Source organism: Artemia sp. Qi Xiang Cuo, chromosome 1 (genome assembly GCF_049724085.1).
Source record: "Artemia sp. Qi Xiang Cuo chromosome 1, ASM4972408v1, whole genome shotgun sequence".
Classification (NCBI taxonomy): domain Eukaryota; kingdom Metazoa; phylum Arthropoda; class Branchiopoda; order Anostraca; family Artemiidae; genus Artemia; species Artemia sp. Qi Xiang Cuo.
The window spans coordinates 66,784,871-66,806,455 of record NC_142794.1 but is presented as its reverse complement, the minus strand read 5'-3'; the positions used below and the strand labels follow the sequence as shown (position 1 = coordinate 66,806,455).

The 21,585-nt window shown below is 35.1% G+C and overlaps 1 protein-coding gene across 2 annotated transcripts in view; it reads right to left on the bottom strand.

Moving 5' to 3' along the window:
- Positions 1 to 21,585, bottom strand: part of PIG-G (phosphatidylinositol glycan anchor biosynthesis class G) — a 62,592-nt gene that overhangs the window by 1,422 nt on the left and 39,585 nt on the right. For both annotated transcript variants that reach the window (XM_089086121.1, XM_089086125.1), the window contains exons 6-10: positions 20,643 to 20,836; positions 13,765 to 13,964; positions 8,279 to 9,021; positions 6,081 to 6,348; positions 2,322 to 2,497 (exon numbers count right to left, since the gene is read on the bottom strand). In XM_089086121.1, coding sequence (XP_088942247.1) covers positions 2,322 to 2,497; positions 6,081 to 6,348; positions 8,279 to 9,021; positions 13,765 to 13,964; positions 20,643 to 20,836 — 1,581 coding nt within the window. The remainder of the gene's footprint in view (positions 1 to 2,321; positions 2,498 to 6,080; positions 6,349 to 8,278; positions 9,022 to 13,764; positions 13,965 to 20,642; positions 20,837 to 21,585) is intronic.

Sequence of the window (21,585 nt, the reverse complement as noted above, 5' to 3'; positions counted from 1 at the left end):
ACTTAAATTAAGGGGCAATGATGTTAAAAATTTTGATAAAAATAAGTCACTTAACGCCTTTTACCGAATAATCTGATGTCCGCCTGCATGAGTTTACCGAAGTTAATTATGGTGTTTCTAAAGAAAAATGTTTTTAATGGTTTCATAGCTGAATCGATTAGGATTTACTTTTGGAGAACATTGAAACAATTCGAAAAACTTTCGAAAAGAAAATTCAAGGCTGCAACAGGGCTATCAGACACGTAGTGAGAAATCAGTTTGTCAGAAGGAGTGGCAAATTTGCAAAAACGGAAAACGGGCAAATTACATGAAGAGCATTAAACATTCTAAAAAATCCTTAAAATACCAAGAACAGTGAAAATGGAGTCTGACGGAACTGGTCAAGTTGAAACTTGTACAACCATGTATATCTAGAAATTTTTTTTAGGAAAAATGAACAATTTATACAAGACCTCCTAGTTAATTGAGTTAATACGCGTGACTCTTCCTCCTAGCTATTTTGTTTTGCCTTCACTTCCTTTGAATACATTTTTTTTTTTCAATCGAAAGGGATTATATAAGATTTAATCACATAACTAAATTTCTGAACAAACGATTACTTTAGCTACATACCCTATTTTATCATTAATCTGATACCCAAACATGACAAATTATTATATTTCATAGTTTGGCCAAAAGTGGGGTTTCAACCATTTCTATATACGATATTGAGTTTCTCCCCAGGATCTCAAGCATGGAGGGTTTTGCTGTTTACATTTTAGCCGAGAACGGTGCCAAGAATAACGAACATAGTCTATTTCTACTTGATTGTGCGAATCATCTAAGGCAATCCAAAAGCCGTTGTGTTACATTCGGTTAATTTGAACTACGTATCATTCCCAAAGTATATAAAAAACTGATGCCGAATCAACAGAGTGTACTTTGTCTATTTATGCGCCAATCATTTTTGTGCTACAGAAACGGAAAATTGAAATGACTTTGTATATTTTACCAGATTCACTACGCAAATAGAAAAAAAAACACTTTTTTCCACATTTTCTAATTTCAAAAATGTTTTCCATAAACCTACACTAATTGATCAATGATAAAAATTGTGCTTGAAAGTTGAACATGACTCAATTCACCAAATTATGCACGCAATATTGGCTCTGTTGCCGGGGACAACATTATTTATATCTACAAGTGTGTCTTGGGCACACAGTTACATTAATTTAATTTGCTTTAACCCTTTTTTTGAGGAGCTCCTTGCGGTTTTTTTCCCGTGTTACCAGCAGGGAAATTAGTTTATTAGTTTGTCTGAAGCAGGGAAATCGTTTAGTTAGGTGTTCTTTTCTGTAACCATCGCTAATTTCCAGCATTCTTGTTAGATGCTTGACAGTTATTTACCTGTAATCCTGTTTCTATAGCATCTAGCATCTATTCAGGTAATAAACCTATGCTCGGGCATAAATCAGATCCATGAGACTTCAGCATGGAATATTATAGAAACTATAACTACTACTAACAAATACAGTTAATACATTGAATAGGTTATTCCACAGATTCTCATAGTAGCTGGTATTTTATCTTTTAATCATAAACATTTTCAACTTTTTCTCGAAATCAATCTCGTTTACAACCTGAAAGTAATTTAAAAACCATTGACATTCACTAATATTACTCATATCCAAATTGTTTATATAAAAAGAAATCTTGTAAATGAATCCTTTAGCTCTTGAACCACTGTGACTAAAAGAGCATTAAGAGCAGTCGGAATAAAGAAAGTGACATCGGTCCTCATATTTAGTACAAGTTTTGTCGTTATATGTTTTATCGCTGTTCTTTCTTTTATTAGTTGCTCTCTGCTCACGTTACAAACAAAAAAAGTTTTTTATTTACTAATTTAACTTCTGTCCGTTTTTAACACATTTTTTTGCAGTAATTTCAAAATATTTATTTAATTTAACCTATTGCTCATTTATATCTTCATCCAAAAATTAGTTTCTTAACGTATTTAATAGCTACAAGATATATTTTTTAAACTTTAACATATTTTTATATTTTAAAACATCTACTCAATTTCATTTGCATGTAAAAAAAAAACTTTGTTTCTTTTTTTACTTATTTAATAGCAACGAGCCATCCTCTGTAATAAGCAGTATTTTCTGCTCATAAATAACAAATTACATTACAATTACAATAAATTACAATTTCATGTTTTTTGTAGACAATTACTAAAATACTGTCATTACATTTTTTGAGAGGAATATGTTTCTTAACAATTGCACAAATTTATGTATCAATAGCGATCATTGAAAAGGGATTTGACGCAATCTACAAACCATTCATTTTCATTAATATTGGTCATTTCCAAATTCTTCAGGTAAAAAACGAACGCCAACAAAGGCCCTTGAAACGTCGATATGAGCAACAATATACCAATTAAAACAGGTTGATAGCTGCCAACACCAATATATCCAGCAGCGACATCTATCCGAGACAGGCTATTCGAGTTACCCTACACAACAAAGAACAAATATAAGAAAAAGAAATGATGCTCTATTCACTCCAATTGAAAATTAAGATACAATAACTAAAAAATTATCAATATAATAAGAATTATGAATTAAAAGAAAATCACTCAATAGCCATGTTCTATATCAGTCGTATTCAAAGACCTTAGAATACTATATACGCCAAGCAACATCATTTTAAGAGATCTTTGCGAGCAGAATACACCTTATTTAGCCAATACAGTCTTTACATGTATCGGTTGGATTGAGTATTCTAAGAGAGAACGCCCTCGTAGCCAATCACGTATTTTCTATTCACACGAAACCCAAATCATCCGCCGTTTCTCAGCGTCATTTTTACCCACATTTGGAGTCTAGACCTTTGGTCGTATTCCATCAACGGATACATGTTGATCAGTATACATCAGGCAAATAATTTTGAACCGAAATACAATAAGCATGTCAGAAAAGCCATAGTGTCTCGCTGCCATAGACACATTATTACTTAGAGGGAGTTAATCTCGTAAACCACATTAGTACGGAACAACGCCTTACGGACAGAATATCTCAGCACTGTATGTCAATTGATAATGCCCTCAAAAAGAGGAAAAAATCGGAATATTTTTATTCAGCCCTTGCTGAACATATCCATAACCACCCACACCATAATACTTTATTTGACCAGGCTAGGTTAATTTCCAATGACGAGTATTTAGCCCAGCAACACAGAGAGACATTTGAAATACATAAATATCAAAATTTAGGTTTGGCTTTTAACAGGGATACTTAGGGTGATTTTAAAACAAGAGACACATATTTTGGTTTTCTCAGACGAGAATCTGATAATTTTTTTTATTGCCAAAATAAATTCTATGTCACTTCCACATTTACAAAATGATACAAATTCCCGACCCCTCAGATCCTGTGCTAAACAACCTCTATTTAAAATTAGACAAAGTTCTCTGTTTTGTAATTTATTTCCCTTGAAAGAATCTTAGTCGCTTGTCTAGCCTCTAAATGAGAACATTGTTAGTCGTTAGATTTTGGGTGAGTGGCTGACCTCATTCGACAAGAAATTTAAAAATTCTAGTGCCCTTTTTAAGTGGCCAAACCGATTAGAGGGTGACTAGCCCCCCTCCTACGTCTCTTTTTACCCAATATCGTCCAATAAAATTTTGAAATAGCCATTCTGTTTAACATAGTTGAAAGGCCCTAAAACTATGACCCACCACAGCCCCTGGGGAAATCGTTGTAAGTTATAAAAGTTGCCCATTAATAATAATAATAATAATTTTATTTATTATCCACTATGAATAAAAATAAGTGGAGTACATCAAAAACAAAAAAGCAAACTTGCACACAACAATTGTTTACATAAAACGACGTAAATTATGGTGCGCATTAAGACCTGCAGATTCCGACAGCTTTTCCGCAAGCACAGTCACTTTTTCCCGTAAATCAGGGAGGCCGAATCGCGATATTAGATGCCGATTCCGGAACCACGGAGGGAGTCACAGAAGGACCGAGTAAATTTAAAATAATAAGTCCGCAGAGATTTGAGATCTTTTAGGCTTCAGAATTGGAAGAAACCCAGATAAAAAAATTAAAAAAAATGATCACAAAATGAAGAATATAATTTCCCAAGAGCTTTTCTATTGTACCTCCCTCTGTTTGCAACAATTTTTGAACTACCAGTCTGAATTTTTTCTTAGTATTAGAAACTGTCAGAGCCTGAAGTGTTTTGAGATTATTATTAATGTGAAGACCAAGCCACCAAAATGAAGAGACACAGGGAATAGAGGAAAAACCACAGTTAAGAGGGAGACTTGTGCTCGAATTAAACGAAATATATTCGCACTTATCAACGTTCAGCGTTCATTGTTTATCAGCTTATCAACGATCATTGTTTACGTATAGTATGGTATTGGAAAGTACATAGACATTTTTCGAGGGAGGGGGAATTTTCTACTGGAGCTAATTTTCTACTTTGTACGGAGATTTTTCTGTGGGGAGGAAAGTTTCCGGGAGTGAACTTCCGAGGGAAAATTCTAAGCTGGGGATGATTTGCCAAAATTCCTATATGAATTCTTTTTATTTGTCTTACTTTCTCTTCGCTGACTCAATTTTACATGGAGAGATGTTCTGGGGAAATTGTTAGGGGGGATTTCAGCAGGATTGGAGTTGTCTGGAGGATTTTTTCGTGAAGGGGGGGGGGAGAGGTATTTCTGCTGAAAAAATACCCATGGGGAAATTTTTCGCGAGAAAAATTATCCATGGTCGAACTGCGGGAGCTCCTTTCAGCTGTTGGAGGGAGGGATTTTGGGAAAAAATTTTCTACGGAGACTTTCAACAAATTTTCGATGGGACTTTCAGGAGAGGAATTTGGGACACTTTTTGGAGGCGCCATCTGCCCACAGTCTCAAGCAAGTGACCCAAAGCTGGAAAAATTTGTAAAAAGTTGAAAATTGCTCAGACTGCTGGACTGAGCTGAGGCATTGAATGGATACTATTTGGAAAGTAATTGGTGACGGTGGGCATCCATGAAGAAGTGCTAAATTAAGAGAGGAATTTGGGACAATATTTGGGGGCGCCCATCCACCCAGAGTCTCGGGCAAGTGACCCAAAAATTAAAAAAATTTGTGAAAAATTGAAACTTGCTCAGAATGCGGGGCTGAGCTTAGGCAATGAATAAATACTATTATGAAGGTGAAGATGGCTTTAAACGATTGTTTGCCTGTTATTCCACAAGCAAATTAGTGGTCCTGTGTCAATTCTAAATTCTCGGTCAACTTTCCTAAGACCACAGGCGGGCGTGCCTTGTTTGCCTCTCATTCCAGGCAATCTAACGGTCCTATGTCTATTTTAAATTCTTGGTCAACCTGCCCGACACTCATACCTACTCCCGCCATTTACCCGTGCCATTTAAACAGTTTTGCCTCTCAATTACCCGGCCTATCTGTCTTGGCTTTTTTCTACAATTAACCATGTCTTGATGCCTACTGCAAAATATTTGATTTTTCAAAAATTAGCATCACCTTACACCTTAGCGTCAAGGGTTGCATAGTGATGTGCTTTTTCGTAATTAGCAATTGTACATTTTTTTCCATTTCATTTTCTTTCCAGTTTTAAAAAGTTAAGGTAAACAAAAGAAAAGTCCCAAAAATTTGAGGTTTTAGATTCTTCGTCTTATTATTAGGATAAACCTACTAAGATTTATAGGATAATGTACCAAGAATTTTGGATAATGGAGATTTCAAGGTCAAAACCCTTGGTTTACTTATCACTGAATGAGCCTTAGTTTAAAATGAATCTATTAATCTAATTAAGAATCTAAGGAATTCAAAGCCTCTGAAGAAAAAGTGGCCACGATTATGGCCCCTTATTCGAGACCCACAAAGGGCTTCAATCCCAAGTTATAAATTTTATGTGAAGGGTATCAATGTTTGGCCCCTTTATGCTATTGACCGTATTTCGGCAAAACATAAGCTATTTAAGGGACAAAACATTAATTCCCTTAGTGGGGAATTCCCTTAGCAAGATCTTAATCCTGCCACACTTATAAGGAAAACATCTATGATCTTTACACACCTGATAGAAAAACCACATCATACCCAACCAGCTGTACGCTGCATATAGGAAAAATAAACCTTTCTCATAGTGCAGCAGCACTGTAAGAGGTCGCTGAACTAATCTGGCTTGAATTAATTGTAATAGAAGCAGAGGTACGTTATGAGCCCTTCGCAATAAGACTAACAGTAAGACTAGTGGAGGAAGTGGAGTAAAAGTTCTTCCAAAAATTGCCATCAAAAACAAAACGAAGACTAGTACGTAGACAGACCTTGGCAAGTAGACCAACCTAGACAAGAAAAAAATGTCATGAATCATACATCACAAATAAAATAAAAATCACAAAATTAAATTCCAAAGTTTGTATTTCAGTTTGTTTTTTAATCGAAATAGTATTGTTTAATGGATTGAAATTTATACTTTAGACATAATTTGAATATTCAATCGAAATTTTGGATTTAAACCAAATCCTTGTCGTAAGCTCAGAAATTGAAAGAATTAAAAGTTTATAAAATATAGAATCAAATTCTTGAATAATATATGCCAAACTTCAATTATAAACAGCTTAGTTAATTAGAGTTACTGAACATTTATTTTTATATCTCGAGTAAATTTCACAGCTGCTGAGCATGCACAATCTATTCCCTTTGGAAATTTATCAGAAAGGGATATAAATAGAAAACGCCTAATATGGTTTTCAAACTTCTAATGAAGATTTAAGAGGATTAAGAATTCAGACTTCTATTTGAGAAACAACCCAAGACATTATTCAGCATGCAAGCCTCGTTATGGAGAGAGCCACTTGGGTCTTGTCTTGGCCACTTGTCCCAGATCAAAATTCCCAGAGAATAAAAAAAAGACTTGTCACAATTTTACACTTGTTACAAATCATCTAGCTTTAGAAAATTGAGTGCTCCCATTATCTCTAAACGTCTGAACAACCCTATAGAGGGTTGATATCATATTTTCTTTTAGGACAGAAAGCGAGGAGTCCTGGTGATCCTAGAAGAAGATTCTTCTAAACAATAACTAAACAATAATTAAATCTTGTATCGCCAATAAATCTTAATAAGTCAAAAAAGTACATCCAAGCTAAAACAAAAATAACTTCACCTAGCACTTTCTAGTAAAATTGTAAAAATATCAATGCTTTTCTTGATTTCACTCTGTAAAATTTGAAGTGCTACAGTCGTAATTTATTTTTTAATCCAGCCAATTAACACTATGCAGTCTGGAGTAATCCAGCTAGGTATTTGACGGATCTCATGACTTGCCCTTCAAAAGTTCTCGCAAAATGTTTGTAATAACCTGAAAAAAACTGTCAAATTACACGAAAATTATAGAAAATTAAGGAAAGCAAATCTTGGACATTTGAGAAGGGGCAGAAGAATGACCCTAAGCCCCCTCCCCAGCTCAAATGCAGCATCTAGATTTTCATTTTAAAAAAATTGAACCCTAAATGTTTACTTTTTTATTCCAACTGAGTAACCGCATTTAAGAACCGCATTAAGACAGACTGATTTAAAAAAAGAACACATAATAGCGGTGGAGTACTGCAAATTAGAACTGACACATAAAAATTTGCACGAAAGAGGTGAAGATAGAACAAGATATCAGAAGTACATTATAGGAATATTGTCAAAGAGATGGCCTCCTTGCTAAGTGACTATCCCAACAGAGTAGTGGCTTCAGTGAGAAAGTAGACGCGCCACATTCGGAAGGTTTCATAGATCTTTGTTCGGTACTTTGAAACTCCTGCGATTTGTGCTGTTTAGTTTAATATCAAGTCACTTGCACGAAACAAACACAAAATACCGCTACACAAATTCAAATTTGTGATTGAAATTGAGCTTCAAGAATGAGGTAAAAAGGTGAGATTAAATTAAAATACAATACAGAAAGTATAGAATATAATCATAAAGCTTAAAAATAACATAAAAAAGTGTATATATTCAGCATACGAATAATCTATACCATAAATGTATATTTTTTTAAACACACGATGAGACAAAAATTAAATAATCCACTTAGTCTGGAGTTTCACATAATGAACAAGTTACGCTAAAATATTCAATTTACCGTATCGATATTGTAACCTTCCTCTCAAAAGCACTGCCTAAAATAAGAATTCATATCATGGACTACTTAATTCATAAAAAAAAAAATTATAATTTCGAAGCACCTACGTTGGAAAAGAAAAATAGAAATAGTTCCCTTACCAATGACTAGTATGATGCCCAAAAAAATCCAGATATCTATAAATTAGAACTGCTATCATTCCAGAAGAAAAGATGATCCTCTTCAAATTCTTCTTCTCCTCCAAAACAATCAGGCACCAAATGCCAACAATACCGATGCAGAAAAATACCATCAGCGCAACATAATTATCTTCTCCAATTAGCCAATCTTCAATGTCCATCTCCCTTGCCCACTTATCGCCCGTCTGATTCCAATATTTAGCAATCCGATGGATAGAAACAGCTCCCATAATAGACAAAAAGTCTCTATTTTGAACCACTTTCATACCCTCGTTTGATTCAATCTTTGTAAAAGTTGTTTCAATATTCTTTAATGAAATTAATAACAGCAAAGTTGGGACTAAGTAATACCAGGTTTGATGCTCTTCTTCAACAAAACTGCTGGAGAAAAGGCTTAAGCCTTGATAAACAATGCCGAATAATGTAAACACTTGAGGAAGACTGAAAACATTTCCTTTAAAATTTTTCTTCAGCAAAAGGTTATGCAATAAGGAAAAAAGGTAGGCAGTCACTCCACTTTGCAAGAGGCAAATAATAAGAGGGGGAGAGACAAACAATTCATTCGAAAAATAAGTGTTTATCATCACATATGATATACAACCGAGTCCAGTTAGAATCAGGATCAAAGCAGAGTTAGGACAATGTTTTCTTACATTTGAGCAGCATGACTCCCCGAATATCATTATACAGCTGCAGAAAAAGACCTGAAAATATAGTAAAAACAGTGAACACAAGAGAAAATATACAGTGAAAACAAAATATACTGAAAATATTTCATATCGTTATGATATGAAATACCTACATATGAAAGCGCAGAATATATCAATGCCTACCATACCACTGAAAATCAAAAACCTGGATTAAATAAATCTTTGGAAGATATAGAAGTTTTTGTCCTACCATCTGAATAATTAACAGAAACAGAGGTTCGGCGACATGTCTTTCATAATGACAAAAGACAAGCCGAGGCAAAAGAAGAAGTTTTTGTCCCACCATCTGAACAATTAAAAGAAACAAAGATTCGGCGATATGCCTTTCATAATGAGAAAACAAGTAACAGATGATACACTGCATTTGGCTTAAGACAGAATGCATTGGACTTGTATAATTTGGGCTATATATTTGCACATTAGGGGTGGGGGCTAGGTTACGTTAGGTTGAGTTAGGTGTCCATATTTTGTTTAAAAAGTATTATTTTGTCGTCGTGTTTTGTTATTTTTTATAAGGATTGACCTAACTTCACTTTTTGGGTGTGTTTCCAATAATCGACAAGTACCAATATCTCTACAACATATTGTTTGTTTCGTTATCATAGAATATTCAAGCACAGCCAACTCCGAATATTCAAGCACAGCCAACAAGACATCCAACTCCTCCTAGTTTTGTCGAGGATAAAATCTTCTACCATTTAGCGTTCCTGAGAAAAAAACAGCTAATATAACCAAAGTTATGTAACAGCTAACATAACCCATATTATCTATACGCATGTATTTACGTTCCGCAGTTTGGAATGGAGAATAAAGGGGATAAGCGGACATGCCTTGGCTAGCTCCATTGCTTGTATATCAAATGTGATTTTTATAACCGATATTATCTATACGCATGTATTAAAAAGCTACAGCCAAAACATAGCATTTTTCATACTTTGGAAAAACTTGTAGTTTTTTATATCACCTTTTTTTTATGTTGAAGAGGCGTGCCCCATTCGAAATCAGAATTTTGTCAAATTTTTCTTAGTTTTTAACTCCTGCTTATCGTTCCTGATTTTCAGGCAAGGTTTACTTCCTTTTAGTTTTTTTTTGAAATAAAGTAGTAACATAAATACTAACTTTGAGAGGTACTTTGAGCGAGTTAATTTGGGCGAGTTACTTTGAGAGGTAGGGAAGGAGGAGCTCAGAGACTCGTTTTTCATTATTTATATTAAATATGACTCAGCAAGTCAGCATATAATATCTTTAGCCTTACCTATTGCAAGGTATTTGTGTATGCAAAAACTTAAGAGAGATAGGAGAACCCACTCTAGCATTATTGCACTTGGATTATTTATTTACGTGGTTCCATAGCACGCTCCTCATCTCACCTGCTTTTTAGGTCTCCAATTCGATCCAATATAGAACCGCAGAACCATGTTTTGATTTTGCCAACGTTTTGTTTTCACGGCAGAAAATAGCGAAAAATGGCCAGATACAGTCAACAGGGGGTTGAATAAGGGTTTTGAGGAAAGGGGAATGGTTGGTGGTAGTATCAAATCAGAAAGTACTAACAAATTAGAGATGTGATAAGGATATACTAAATCACTATAAGCAACTAAAAGAAAACTAAGATAGTAATCAAGATTGTAGGATATGGAAAATATTCCTTAGTCATAACATTTGTAACTATGCATTTCAAAATTAGAAAAGACAAGCCGAGGCGACAGTTAAAGGTCCAACAAAAAAGAACGTAATTTTACAAGGGCACTACTTCTAATTTAAGGTCCATTTGGACGTCATGACATCAAGAAAAGGCTCAAATTATATATATATATATATATATATATATATATATATATATATATATATATATATATATATATATATATATATATATATATATATATATATATATATATATATATATATATATATATATATATATATATATATATATATATATATAAATATAGTGAATTAACACAAGAGATTTTACATACTTTCTGAAAATATGCTCATCATGAGTCCTGTACAACTGATTTTTGGAAGAAACAGTACGTATATTGACTAAAAATATACTAGCGATATTTGTTTAATATGATCCAGATAAGTCCACGGACACATTTAATTGTAAAGAACTCGAAAACATAATAAATATATACACTGGGATATAATTTAGGGCATAAACCCTGGAGCCAATTAACAGAATTTTAATCGTGAATTAAATGAAGAGATAAAATCAAAAGAAGTGAAAAAAGGGAAAAGCTTGAGCAGAGTGGGTTCTATCCTGCTCCTCATGGGGTATTGATTAAAACCTAGCAATTGATCAACAGACACTATTGGCTTTCAATGGTAAAGGAGAGGAAATCCGTCCACACAACGGGGTTGATTGGTCGTCCCAATTCCACCTCCTAAAATAAAACATTGTCTCCTCTTCTGGGAAGACTCCACATTGTTCTAATCCCTAAAGTCACCATTTAGTTTTTTCACTCTCTTCTATAATTGATGAATTGCAACATATCACCTATAAACTTTTGCAGCCGGGTTTCTCCTAGGCTTCACTAAATATAATAAAGACTATAACATAATTTTAATTAGTATGATAGATCATAACTATTTAAATGAAATGAACATTCATGGATGAACTCAGTATGTAAAATTGCTAACCAATTAAAACTTTTACCGAAAACGTTTGTTTTCGGTAAAACTTGCATCCAAGTTTGTTTTTTTACATTCCTAGAAAGTCCACTAAGGCAGAGGTTTCCAAACTTTATTCTAACACGGCTCCCTTAAAAATGTTTAATCACATGATGCCCCCTTTCTTTTTGTAGAATAATACAGACGTAAAAATTTTTAGTACTAAAAAATGTAATAAGACAAACTCTTACAAACAAAGAAAACGAATAAGTATCATGTTATTGTCTTTTAAAGACATGAATGTGTTTGCTAGCACAAAATTTATCAAATATTGGTGTCAATGATGAGAGGACTGCACAAAGATCCCTTTCTACAACCTAACGAGCCCAACATTCCTGTTTCATTTCACCTAATGCAGAAAATCCTGTTTCGTATCAATGAAATTTTGCCAACGGCATGAATGCTTTTTAAGCTTTATTCGACAAAATACTATATTCACTCTTAATATATTGCCAAAATTAAATTGAGATGCATTCTAAATTTTTTTTTTGCAGAATTATCACAAGCTAATTCAATCAAATTTTCTTTCTCATTACTTGTTAATTCAAATTTCAAATCTTCTCCACCGATAAATGAATTTTTTATTTACGCATATTTTGTAAAATTGAGATCATTAAAATAATTCGTGAAATAGATTAACAAAGTATCCAATCCAAGGGTTCAACAAATGGATTTTTATTCGCTTCTATGTTATCTTGGGCGCATAAACTTATAAGTGGAGACATGTCAAACTTTTTTCCCCCAAATTCGCCTTCCATGGCTCCATTATTTATGAATGCTTCCACTTTTTGAATAAATAGATATATTTTTGGCCCTTACATCGATTTCTTCAAGAAGCCTAATTTTTCTAAAATATCTTCCAAACAAGTCAGTTTAATAATTAAATTACCACCCCTGAACATATTTGCGTCCTCTTTTTGATTTCCTTCGATAAAAATTGCAGTTTCCACTTTGAGTTCACACATCCTTTAAATCATTTTGGCACAAGACAGTCAGCATTCTTCATCGTAGTGCAAAAGGGAGGTTTAAGTAGCTCCCATATAGTGACACAGCTTTGTAATTATTCGAACTTATAATAAACTGTTTTTATGTAGTTTATAGCTTTCGTTACTTTTGTAAAAATGTTTAGGTTCCTCACATATTTCTTTTTTATACGAGAGCTGCTCTGTGGAGCATGCAGTGCGTCCAGAGAACATCGGGTGTTTTCATTTCAATTAGTGCTAGGAGCCGGGCGAAAGGAATTTTTCCACAATACACATTCCTCATCAAGAAAATTGTCAAAAATATTAAAACATTACTGGATATGGCTTTGCAATTAAAAAATTTTCAAAAAAATTATCTTTATTTATGTTATTCTCTTCAACACATGGGAAATGTCCAATAAATAAGCGGTTGTAGCTACATAAGCTCCTTCTTCTACTGGCAAGGCGAATTTTATAGTGCGTATCTGAGAAACTAATTGATCGTAAAGATCGTCTAAGTGATAAACACAAAACGGAGTTGTTCAGCAGCATACGTAAAATCCCCTAGTTTTGCCTTGACATGGCAAACCTAGATTTATTCACCCTGGGCATCTAAAACCCGTCAATCGCGAAAGGATCAAGATATTTTGTGTGACTGCGTAGTTCCAATTTCATTTGATTTTTTGTCAATCCTTCCTAATTTTCGCGCCTCCCTTTGGACTAGTCCGTGCCTCCCTAGGAAGGCGCGCCTACTAGTTTGGAAAACGCTGCAATAAGGGATTCGAGAACAATTCAAGATTTTTTTCTTTATAAAACAATTCTAAACTACTATTAAAAATCCTATCCTAAAAGATTCCCCTCTGGTTTAACACCGGTCTTTACTTCAATTATAAAAAAAATCTCATTTTTTTCTTAACATCACTCCATCACTTAAATTATTTCTTTTAGAATAAATTCAATTAACTAAATTACTAAGAAAATCAACATAAACGTTTTTAGAAGCCAAATCAGACACATTAACAAGTATTCGAATAATGAATAATTTAAGTAATACACAATACAATGGACCAACCAAAAGAATTAAAACAAACCTTACCAAAAACATTGAGAATGCTGAAATTACCATTGTCCAAAGGTCATAGAGGTTTGACCCTTTACCGAGTTCAGATTGAATTTCTTTGGCAAAAAGAAAGGCTTTTTGGAGCCACTCTCTTCTTGACTCTATTGATGAAGATGATTCCATTAGTTTGGTCTTCAAGAGATCAAAATTTTGCTCAAATGAATGAGAAGATACACCTTGGAATATAAAATATCAATCACCTTTGAAATTGTAATCAATAATGGATGCAAAAAATCTAAAGAAAGGAAAACACTTTTTTCTTTTATTCTATTTTGCATTAATATTTATCCCAAAAGATGAGCATTATCGTAAAACTCTGTGAACTCCGCCTGTAAGCAATTACAGTTAGTCTCAAGCCTGGATAAAGGAGGAGAGTTTTGCGGTGGTTTAGCAATCTGCCCCTGGAAAAAAATTATGCTAAAAGAAACATTCAAGGAAAATATAACAATTCTCTTTTCAACGACGACCCCTGCACCCGCCCAACGGACAAGATTTTTGAATGGGAATATAGCACTAAAAATTAGATTTTGGAACGTTCAGACGCTAGCATAGCTGTCGAAGGTAGAACAGCTAGAGAAGGAGATGACCCGCTATAGGCTAGACATCACGGCCCTCTCAGAAGTGCGATGACGGGAAATGGAAAGCAACTGCTCAGCGGTGGAAACACTTTAATCTTCAGCGGCCATGAAACACGACGAGAAGCTGGAGTGGCCACAGTCATTTCAAAACCTGGGACAAAATCACTGATTAGCTGAAAACCCAGGGAAACCCATGAGCAACCGCATTATGACTGCTCGATTCCATGGGAAACATGCCAAAATGACCCTGGTTGCGCGCTATGCACCCACTAACAAAGCCAAAGACGATCAGAAAGAGACGTTCTACAATGAACTGACATCTGTCCTTAAAGATGTACCCAGACATGACATTCTGTGTGTCATGGGGGATTTCAACGCAAAGGTTGGCAACGATAGAGAATATTGTGTCGACGTCCTGTGCAACCACGGTCTTGGAGAACGAAACGAAAATGAAGAGTTGATAATTCAAATGGCTCAGTCCTTCGGCTTGGTTGCTGGCGGCACTCTTTTCACCCATAAAGATATACACAAGTACTCCTGGACTTCACCTAATGGACACACAAAAAACCAGATCGACCACTTTCTTATTGGTAAGAAGTGGCAGACGTCGCTATGTGATGTGCGTGCATTTAGAGGCGCTGATATCTTATCTGACCATAGCCTGATTGCTGCTAAAATCAGAGTAAAGTTATCAGCCCCGAGAAAGGTGAGGACAGCTAGGCAACGGCCCTATGACTGCGAAAAACTGAGTGACTTAGAAATTCGGTCAAAGTTTGTGTTAAAACTGACCAACAGATTTGAAACCCTGGGTCTGCTACGAGATGGAAGTCCAGAGACAGCTTGGACAGAAAAACCTACAATGATACTGCCTACGAAACGCTTGGTATGGAAAAGTCGCCAAAGGATGAATGGATCTCCGTCAAATCGTGGGATCTGATCGAGAAGAGGGCTGACAAGAAGAAATCTCTTCTCAAAACTCTCTCCCCTGATGCGAGACACACTTTTGAACTAGAGTATGCTATGCTTGTTAAGGCTATAAAAAAGAGTTTGCGTGCTGATAAACACCGTAGCCTTGAACAGAAGGCTCAGAAGGCTGAAAAAGCTGCTAGACGGGGAGACTCTCGGTCAGTGTACCGCATCACCAGTGAGATAGCCAGAAAACGTCCAAAGACAGATGGACCAGTCAAAGATGAGTTTGGACGACTTCTTACTGACCCTAATAATGTGAACGAAGCCTGGACGACGCATTTCGAAAGAACGTTAAATAGACCACCACCTGCTGATCCTCCAGATGTACCAGACACGCCATTTCTATATCCAGCCGTCGATATTAAAGTACCCTTTGGTGGGAAGATACTAAAAGCGGCTAAGAAGCTGAAGTCTGGAAAGTCTCCTGAGGAAGACCAAATTGCGGCTGAAATGATTAAATGCTCAGTAGCTGCATGCATAAATGTGTGGACCACGTTTTTCTCTACAATTTGGAGAACAGAAGAAATTCCTAAGGATTGGACAAAAAGTACTCTCGTCAAAATATTCAAAAGGTGACGCTGCAAATTGCGAAAACTGGAGGTATCAGCCGTGTGTTTATACCAAGCAAACTATTGGCAACTATACTCCTTAACAGAATCCAACCAGCGTTGAACGAATATCTCCGAGAGGAGAAGCATGGATTTCGGCCAAACCGATCATGTGTTGATCTTGTATTTACTCTTAGAATGCTGCTAGAAGAAGCGAATGAATGGCGCAATAAGCTTTACTTGGTCTTTATAGACTTCGAGAAAGCATTCGACTCGGTTGATCACCAAACGCTTTGGAAGGTTCTCCAATACTACGGTATTCCTGATAAGCTCATTCGAATCGTTGAAGGCTTCTACAAAAACACAAAATGCTGCGTGAAGAAGAGTGACGGGAGTACCCGTTACTTTCGCTTCATTACAGGGGTGAAACAAGGCTGTGTGCTATCACCACTGCTATTTATTCTTTTCATTGATTATATTCTCCGGACCTGTGATGGACATGGGATCCAGTTGGATTATAAGAGACTCGGAGATGTTGATTTCGCTGACACAAAAGCTCCAGCATTAATATAACCAAGTCAGGGACGCTGCCGAACCTTTTGGCCTTAAGATAAATACCAACAAAACAAAAAGTATGGCGAACGGATATCCACTCGACCTACGATGCAATAACCGGACGATAGAGCAAGTCGTAGAGTTCAAGTACTTAGGAAGTACCATCAACAATTCAGGATCGTGTCAGCGAGAAGTTAAGTTAAGAATCGGCCAGGCTAATACATCTTTCAGGAAACTGTCTCAAATTTGGTACAGCCAGGAGTACTCTCTCCGACTCAAAAACTGAGGCTGTTCAACAGCAACGTCCTCTCAGCGCTTTGCTATGGTTCTGAAACTTGGCATATAGATCAAATACTTGAAAAAAACAAACTTCTCACGTTCGAGAACATTTACTTAAGGCGAATTCTAAATATCCACTGGTCCCAAAAAGTAAAAAACGCTACTATACGACAGAAGACATCTCAAACACTGGTAACCAAAGTGATAAAACATAGGAATTGGAAACACCTTGGTTATTTAATCCACATGCTCGAGAATACTACCGATGATCGTCCTTCAGTTGGAGCTACATGGTAACAGAAAAAGAGAAAATCTGAAAAACACCCTACGACACAGCTACCGGACTGACATCACAAACCTCAATACCTCAATCAAACCTGGATGGAAAGCCGTCTGGGCGGCCGCAGCAATGAGAGATGACTGGCGACTCTTCTTGGATGCCCTAAGCGCCTCTGGAGGCACAGGAGTATCTAAGGTCTAGGGTAAGGTGGTGTGATTCTTATTTCATTGTCTCCTTGCTGAGCTAAGAAACATTACTATCGAAAAGGCCTCCAGGTATCTGCCTCGTTTATACTCTTCTAAAGAGAGGAAAATAATTTATTATGACATTTTATGCTTGTTGAGCCTTAGAAAAGAGCTTATCAGCTGCAAAATCATAAACAACAGTAGAATCAAGACATAAAGACAAGGTACCTTGCAATCATTTTTTTTTTTTTTAATTATTATTATTCTTAAGTTGAGTATCTTTTTGTTTTTTTAACGATAAATATTCGCTGATAAACGATCTTTAAATATTTTTTTCTCGTAAAACTCAAAAAAAGACATTTATATAATTTTTGCTTTGTGTGCTCTTTTGGCTTGAAATATATTTTATCTATATCATTAATGAGGTTTACACATTCAATAAGTATAAAAATAGTAACAAGGAAATCCCGGCCCACTAGAAAATATACTATAGTAGCAATTTTTCATTTGATAAAGGACTTTCTTTAAGTTTTCCTTGGATATTTCGAACTCTAGCTTATAGAAAATTAAGGCCTCTCTCAGTTTTTTGAATAGTAGATATTTAGATCCTGCCACTATCTCTTCTTTTAGGATAATGACACTATTTTACCGCAAATGAGATATTTTAAACTAGCGGGTATGTTCCAAGACTCAAACATCAATAATGACCATTAAATTTCTGTTATTACCTTCAGGCTTAATTGGGAGAAAACAACAAGTTCAACCCTTAAAATGCCTATAGAACATAAAAGGGTTTAGTATTGTAGCCCGTCCTGCACTTGCAATAACACGAATTGCTTATAATTTTGTGTTATCCTTTGTTTTATTATGATAGAGGTGGACCCAGTATCCCTGGATCGAGACTCATGATCATCCGTGGTCTTGGGACAAAATAACAAAAATAATTAATGATCACTAACGATAATTGGGTTCTGGAACACACCCATCTACAAACTGAGTCGAAGGATATAAGAGTTCAAGTGATGATTAACTTTTACACTCGCTGGATTCCTTTTAGACTCGAGATTTACAAGAAACAAAGAAGGATTTGTTCCACAATGACTCGTGTTCTGTTTTCACATGAGTATGTTCCACATATTTTCATGATGTGATCCGAAAATTCTTGGGTTTCTGACGGTAAAAGAAATGGAGCTATAACCCAACCCCTATATGTTGTTGGCTGGTTAAAACGTGTTGTTGTCATAGGTACACCCAACCAAACTGTAGGGAGTCTAAAGGATTTTTTGGAGGGCCGGAAGTAAAAAGCGGTTAGTTTTCAATTATTAAGAGAAGGTATGAAACTCCAAAGCATGCACTTTTACGCTTTTTTTGTTTTTTTTTTAACGATATATATGTGTTGATAAACGATCTTTAAATAATTTTTCCCATTTCATGTTTCTTTTGTTCTTACTTGAAGAGTAATATGAACACTATTTAAGACAAGTCCTTGCTGCTAATCGGACCATTGTTGATTGTTCACCTTTGATAGTTGCAAGAGGCCCTCCGAAATTCGGAGTAACGTTAGTCTTTACTGAAATTACATGTCCATCGAAAACTCGTATGGAAATTGCAATTTTTGGAAGTTTTCAAAGAGAGAAAATTCGTTGCTGCTAAGTAACACCAGTCCCTGGATTATTGCCCGTTGCTGATTGCTATAGACCTCTTCGAAATTCTGAGTAGGCCTAATGCCAAATTTTATGGAAACTTTATGTCCATCAGAAATTCTTAGGCTATGTGCAATCTTTGAGTTTCCAAAGAGATTTGACACACATCAGTAGCTAAACAAAAAAAAGGCAGTTTTGGGGACCTCGTAAAAATAAACAAGTAATGTAAATACTGTGAGCTAAATAAAATAATTAAAAAATTAAGTACTAGACTTAAAACGGTAAAGTCTTCATAAAAAAAAGCTTTCCAATAAAAAACTTTATTTGAATCAGGTGAGTTTAGCATATTTTTGGGTTTGTAGCGAGGGCGCAATTTTTAATGAGCGGTATTCCGTTCAGTTTCAGTGACTCCTTCGTGTCAAAGGCTTCTTCACTAAAAACAATTCACTAATTTTTCAGTTAATTTATCATAGTTCATTTTAAAAAGACTTGTTAAGATTTCAAATTTGGTAAGTGGTTAATTAATTGTGAAAAAAATTCCAGGATCAGACAACTACACAAAGCCTGAAACGAACACATAAAAGAGAAATTATTTAACCAATATTTTTTGCAAGTTTTAATTCATTTTAAGTACCGGCCAGCTTGAAATCTAGGGTAATACTTCCATTCCTTCCAGGAATCCATCTATCAAGAGAATCACCCCCCCCCTCTCCCCCATCCTATAACTTCAACAGTTTCAATCCTTTGTTTTAACCATATTGATCGTCCAAAGCCTAAATACAGTAAGCCCGTAAAACAAACAATGAAGAAAATAACAAAAGACAATGTATTAATTGTTTTGATTTTACTTGCTACAAGAAGAACGCTTATTTTTATTATTTGCTTACGCGTTAAAGTTTTCAGAATTAATGAGCGCATTTTAGTGTTTTAAGCGTATAAGGACTTTTGAGATGTGGTGAGTACATAGAGCTTGTGGTAAGTGCCTTTTAGTCTGAACTTACTCAAATACCTCTGCAAAAAAATTGTTTAGTATTTAGTAGTATTGATTATTCTTCTTTTTTGTTGTTGTCGATAAATTCAAGGGGGGGGGGGTGATATCTTGAGTGCTTTCAGGTCTTAAATAAGCCTGACGCTGTTTCAAAAAATATTTTTGTATTAGTTAGGACAGAACCACTGAGCCTTGTTTGAGCCAGTAATAATTTCATAAGCTTTCAAGGGAACAGACCCTTATTCATAGACCCTGTATGAGCTGTATACAACTCAACAAGAAACTAGTATTTTAAATTTTATTTTGTTCATTTGGACACTTGAGAGAAGAAAAAACTGTTTCCAAGAAAAGCGTAAAAACATTATTGTTGCCCTCCTGTTATGATACAATCTTTTTTTTTTGGCACTGACATAATGTTGCTAAAAATAGATTGGAAAATTGTAAATTTCAAACAATCTTAGGAATAAAACTTAAAAATTAGAAATAGGAATATTGAGAAGTTCGATTTTTCTTATTTATTAGTTGTGCAATTAACGATACGAGCCTCTTTATTTTTCAACTAAAATTAAAACTGATGTTATTTAGGTTCCCTTATTAGTCGCAAAGGCCAGCAGACAAAAATTCTGAAAAAACATTCAGTAGCCTCGCTAATCGCAAACAATTTGCATTTGCCATGGTAAACACGCTAATACTTGTAACATCCAGAGAAATAAGTTCTATATGGCATCAAGGGGGACAAAAAGCAATATATTACAGTAGTAGATATCACAGCTTAGTAACCTAAATATAATATTTGACTATAGCTCCCAAGTAATAACAAAAATTATACCTCGAGTGGCAAAAATGTTGTAAAGATGCTTCAAATTTTCCAGCATAAGCACAGCTTGACGCTCAACAGAAAAGATTTGTTCACTGAATAGAATATTCGGTATATGAACTCCCAAACTATTTCTAGGAATGGAGACACCTAAGAGTGCTGCAAGCGTAGGAGTTATATCTATTTGGCGAAATGTGCCCAAATCCCTGAAAATAAAAAAAATCGTTATCAACAATATTAATGTGGTACAAGGTATTGAAACACAAAAATAAAGGGTCAAGTCCAGGTTTTAATTGAACTGGAATAGATAAAGAAGATAGAGAACGGAGATTTACCAGAAAGTTAGAGTGAAATCCCTAAATTCCCTGGAAATAGCCTGGAAATACAAAGTATATAATGGCTATTAAATAAACCTCTCAGAATTACCAAGAAGATCCTTTTTCTTAGTAGTCAATATAAAAAAAAGGGTTCTCGTCCAACATTTATTCAAGGATGTAGTTCATAGCTTTTCTGAACGCATCCTTGAGATACATAACATACAAAGACTATTAACGAAAACATTTTCAATAAAAAAAAAGACACAACAAGACAACCAAAACAGATTTAAAGTAAAATGTAGAAACAAAATTTCAAGCATAAAAATAGTCCAGCTCCATATTTTTCCTGCATCTTCTTGCACTTTATCCGCTTATGACATTATTCATTTGGTCAGAAATTGTCACCAAGGATTTTTGGCCTCCATTCATAATATACTTACCACTTGGTGTACTTTTAACTTCCACGAAAATAGGTAAAATTGGATTGCAGTATCATAAAGTTGTTGTTATTCATAAATGCAACTTACAGGAATGGATCTACAGTCCCTATTATGGCCGAGGAGGGGGTTTTAAAGTACCTCCATTATGTGATTTATCAGAAACTATTGCCGAAGATTTTAGACCCTCTTTTATGAAAT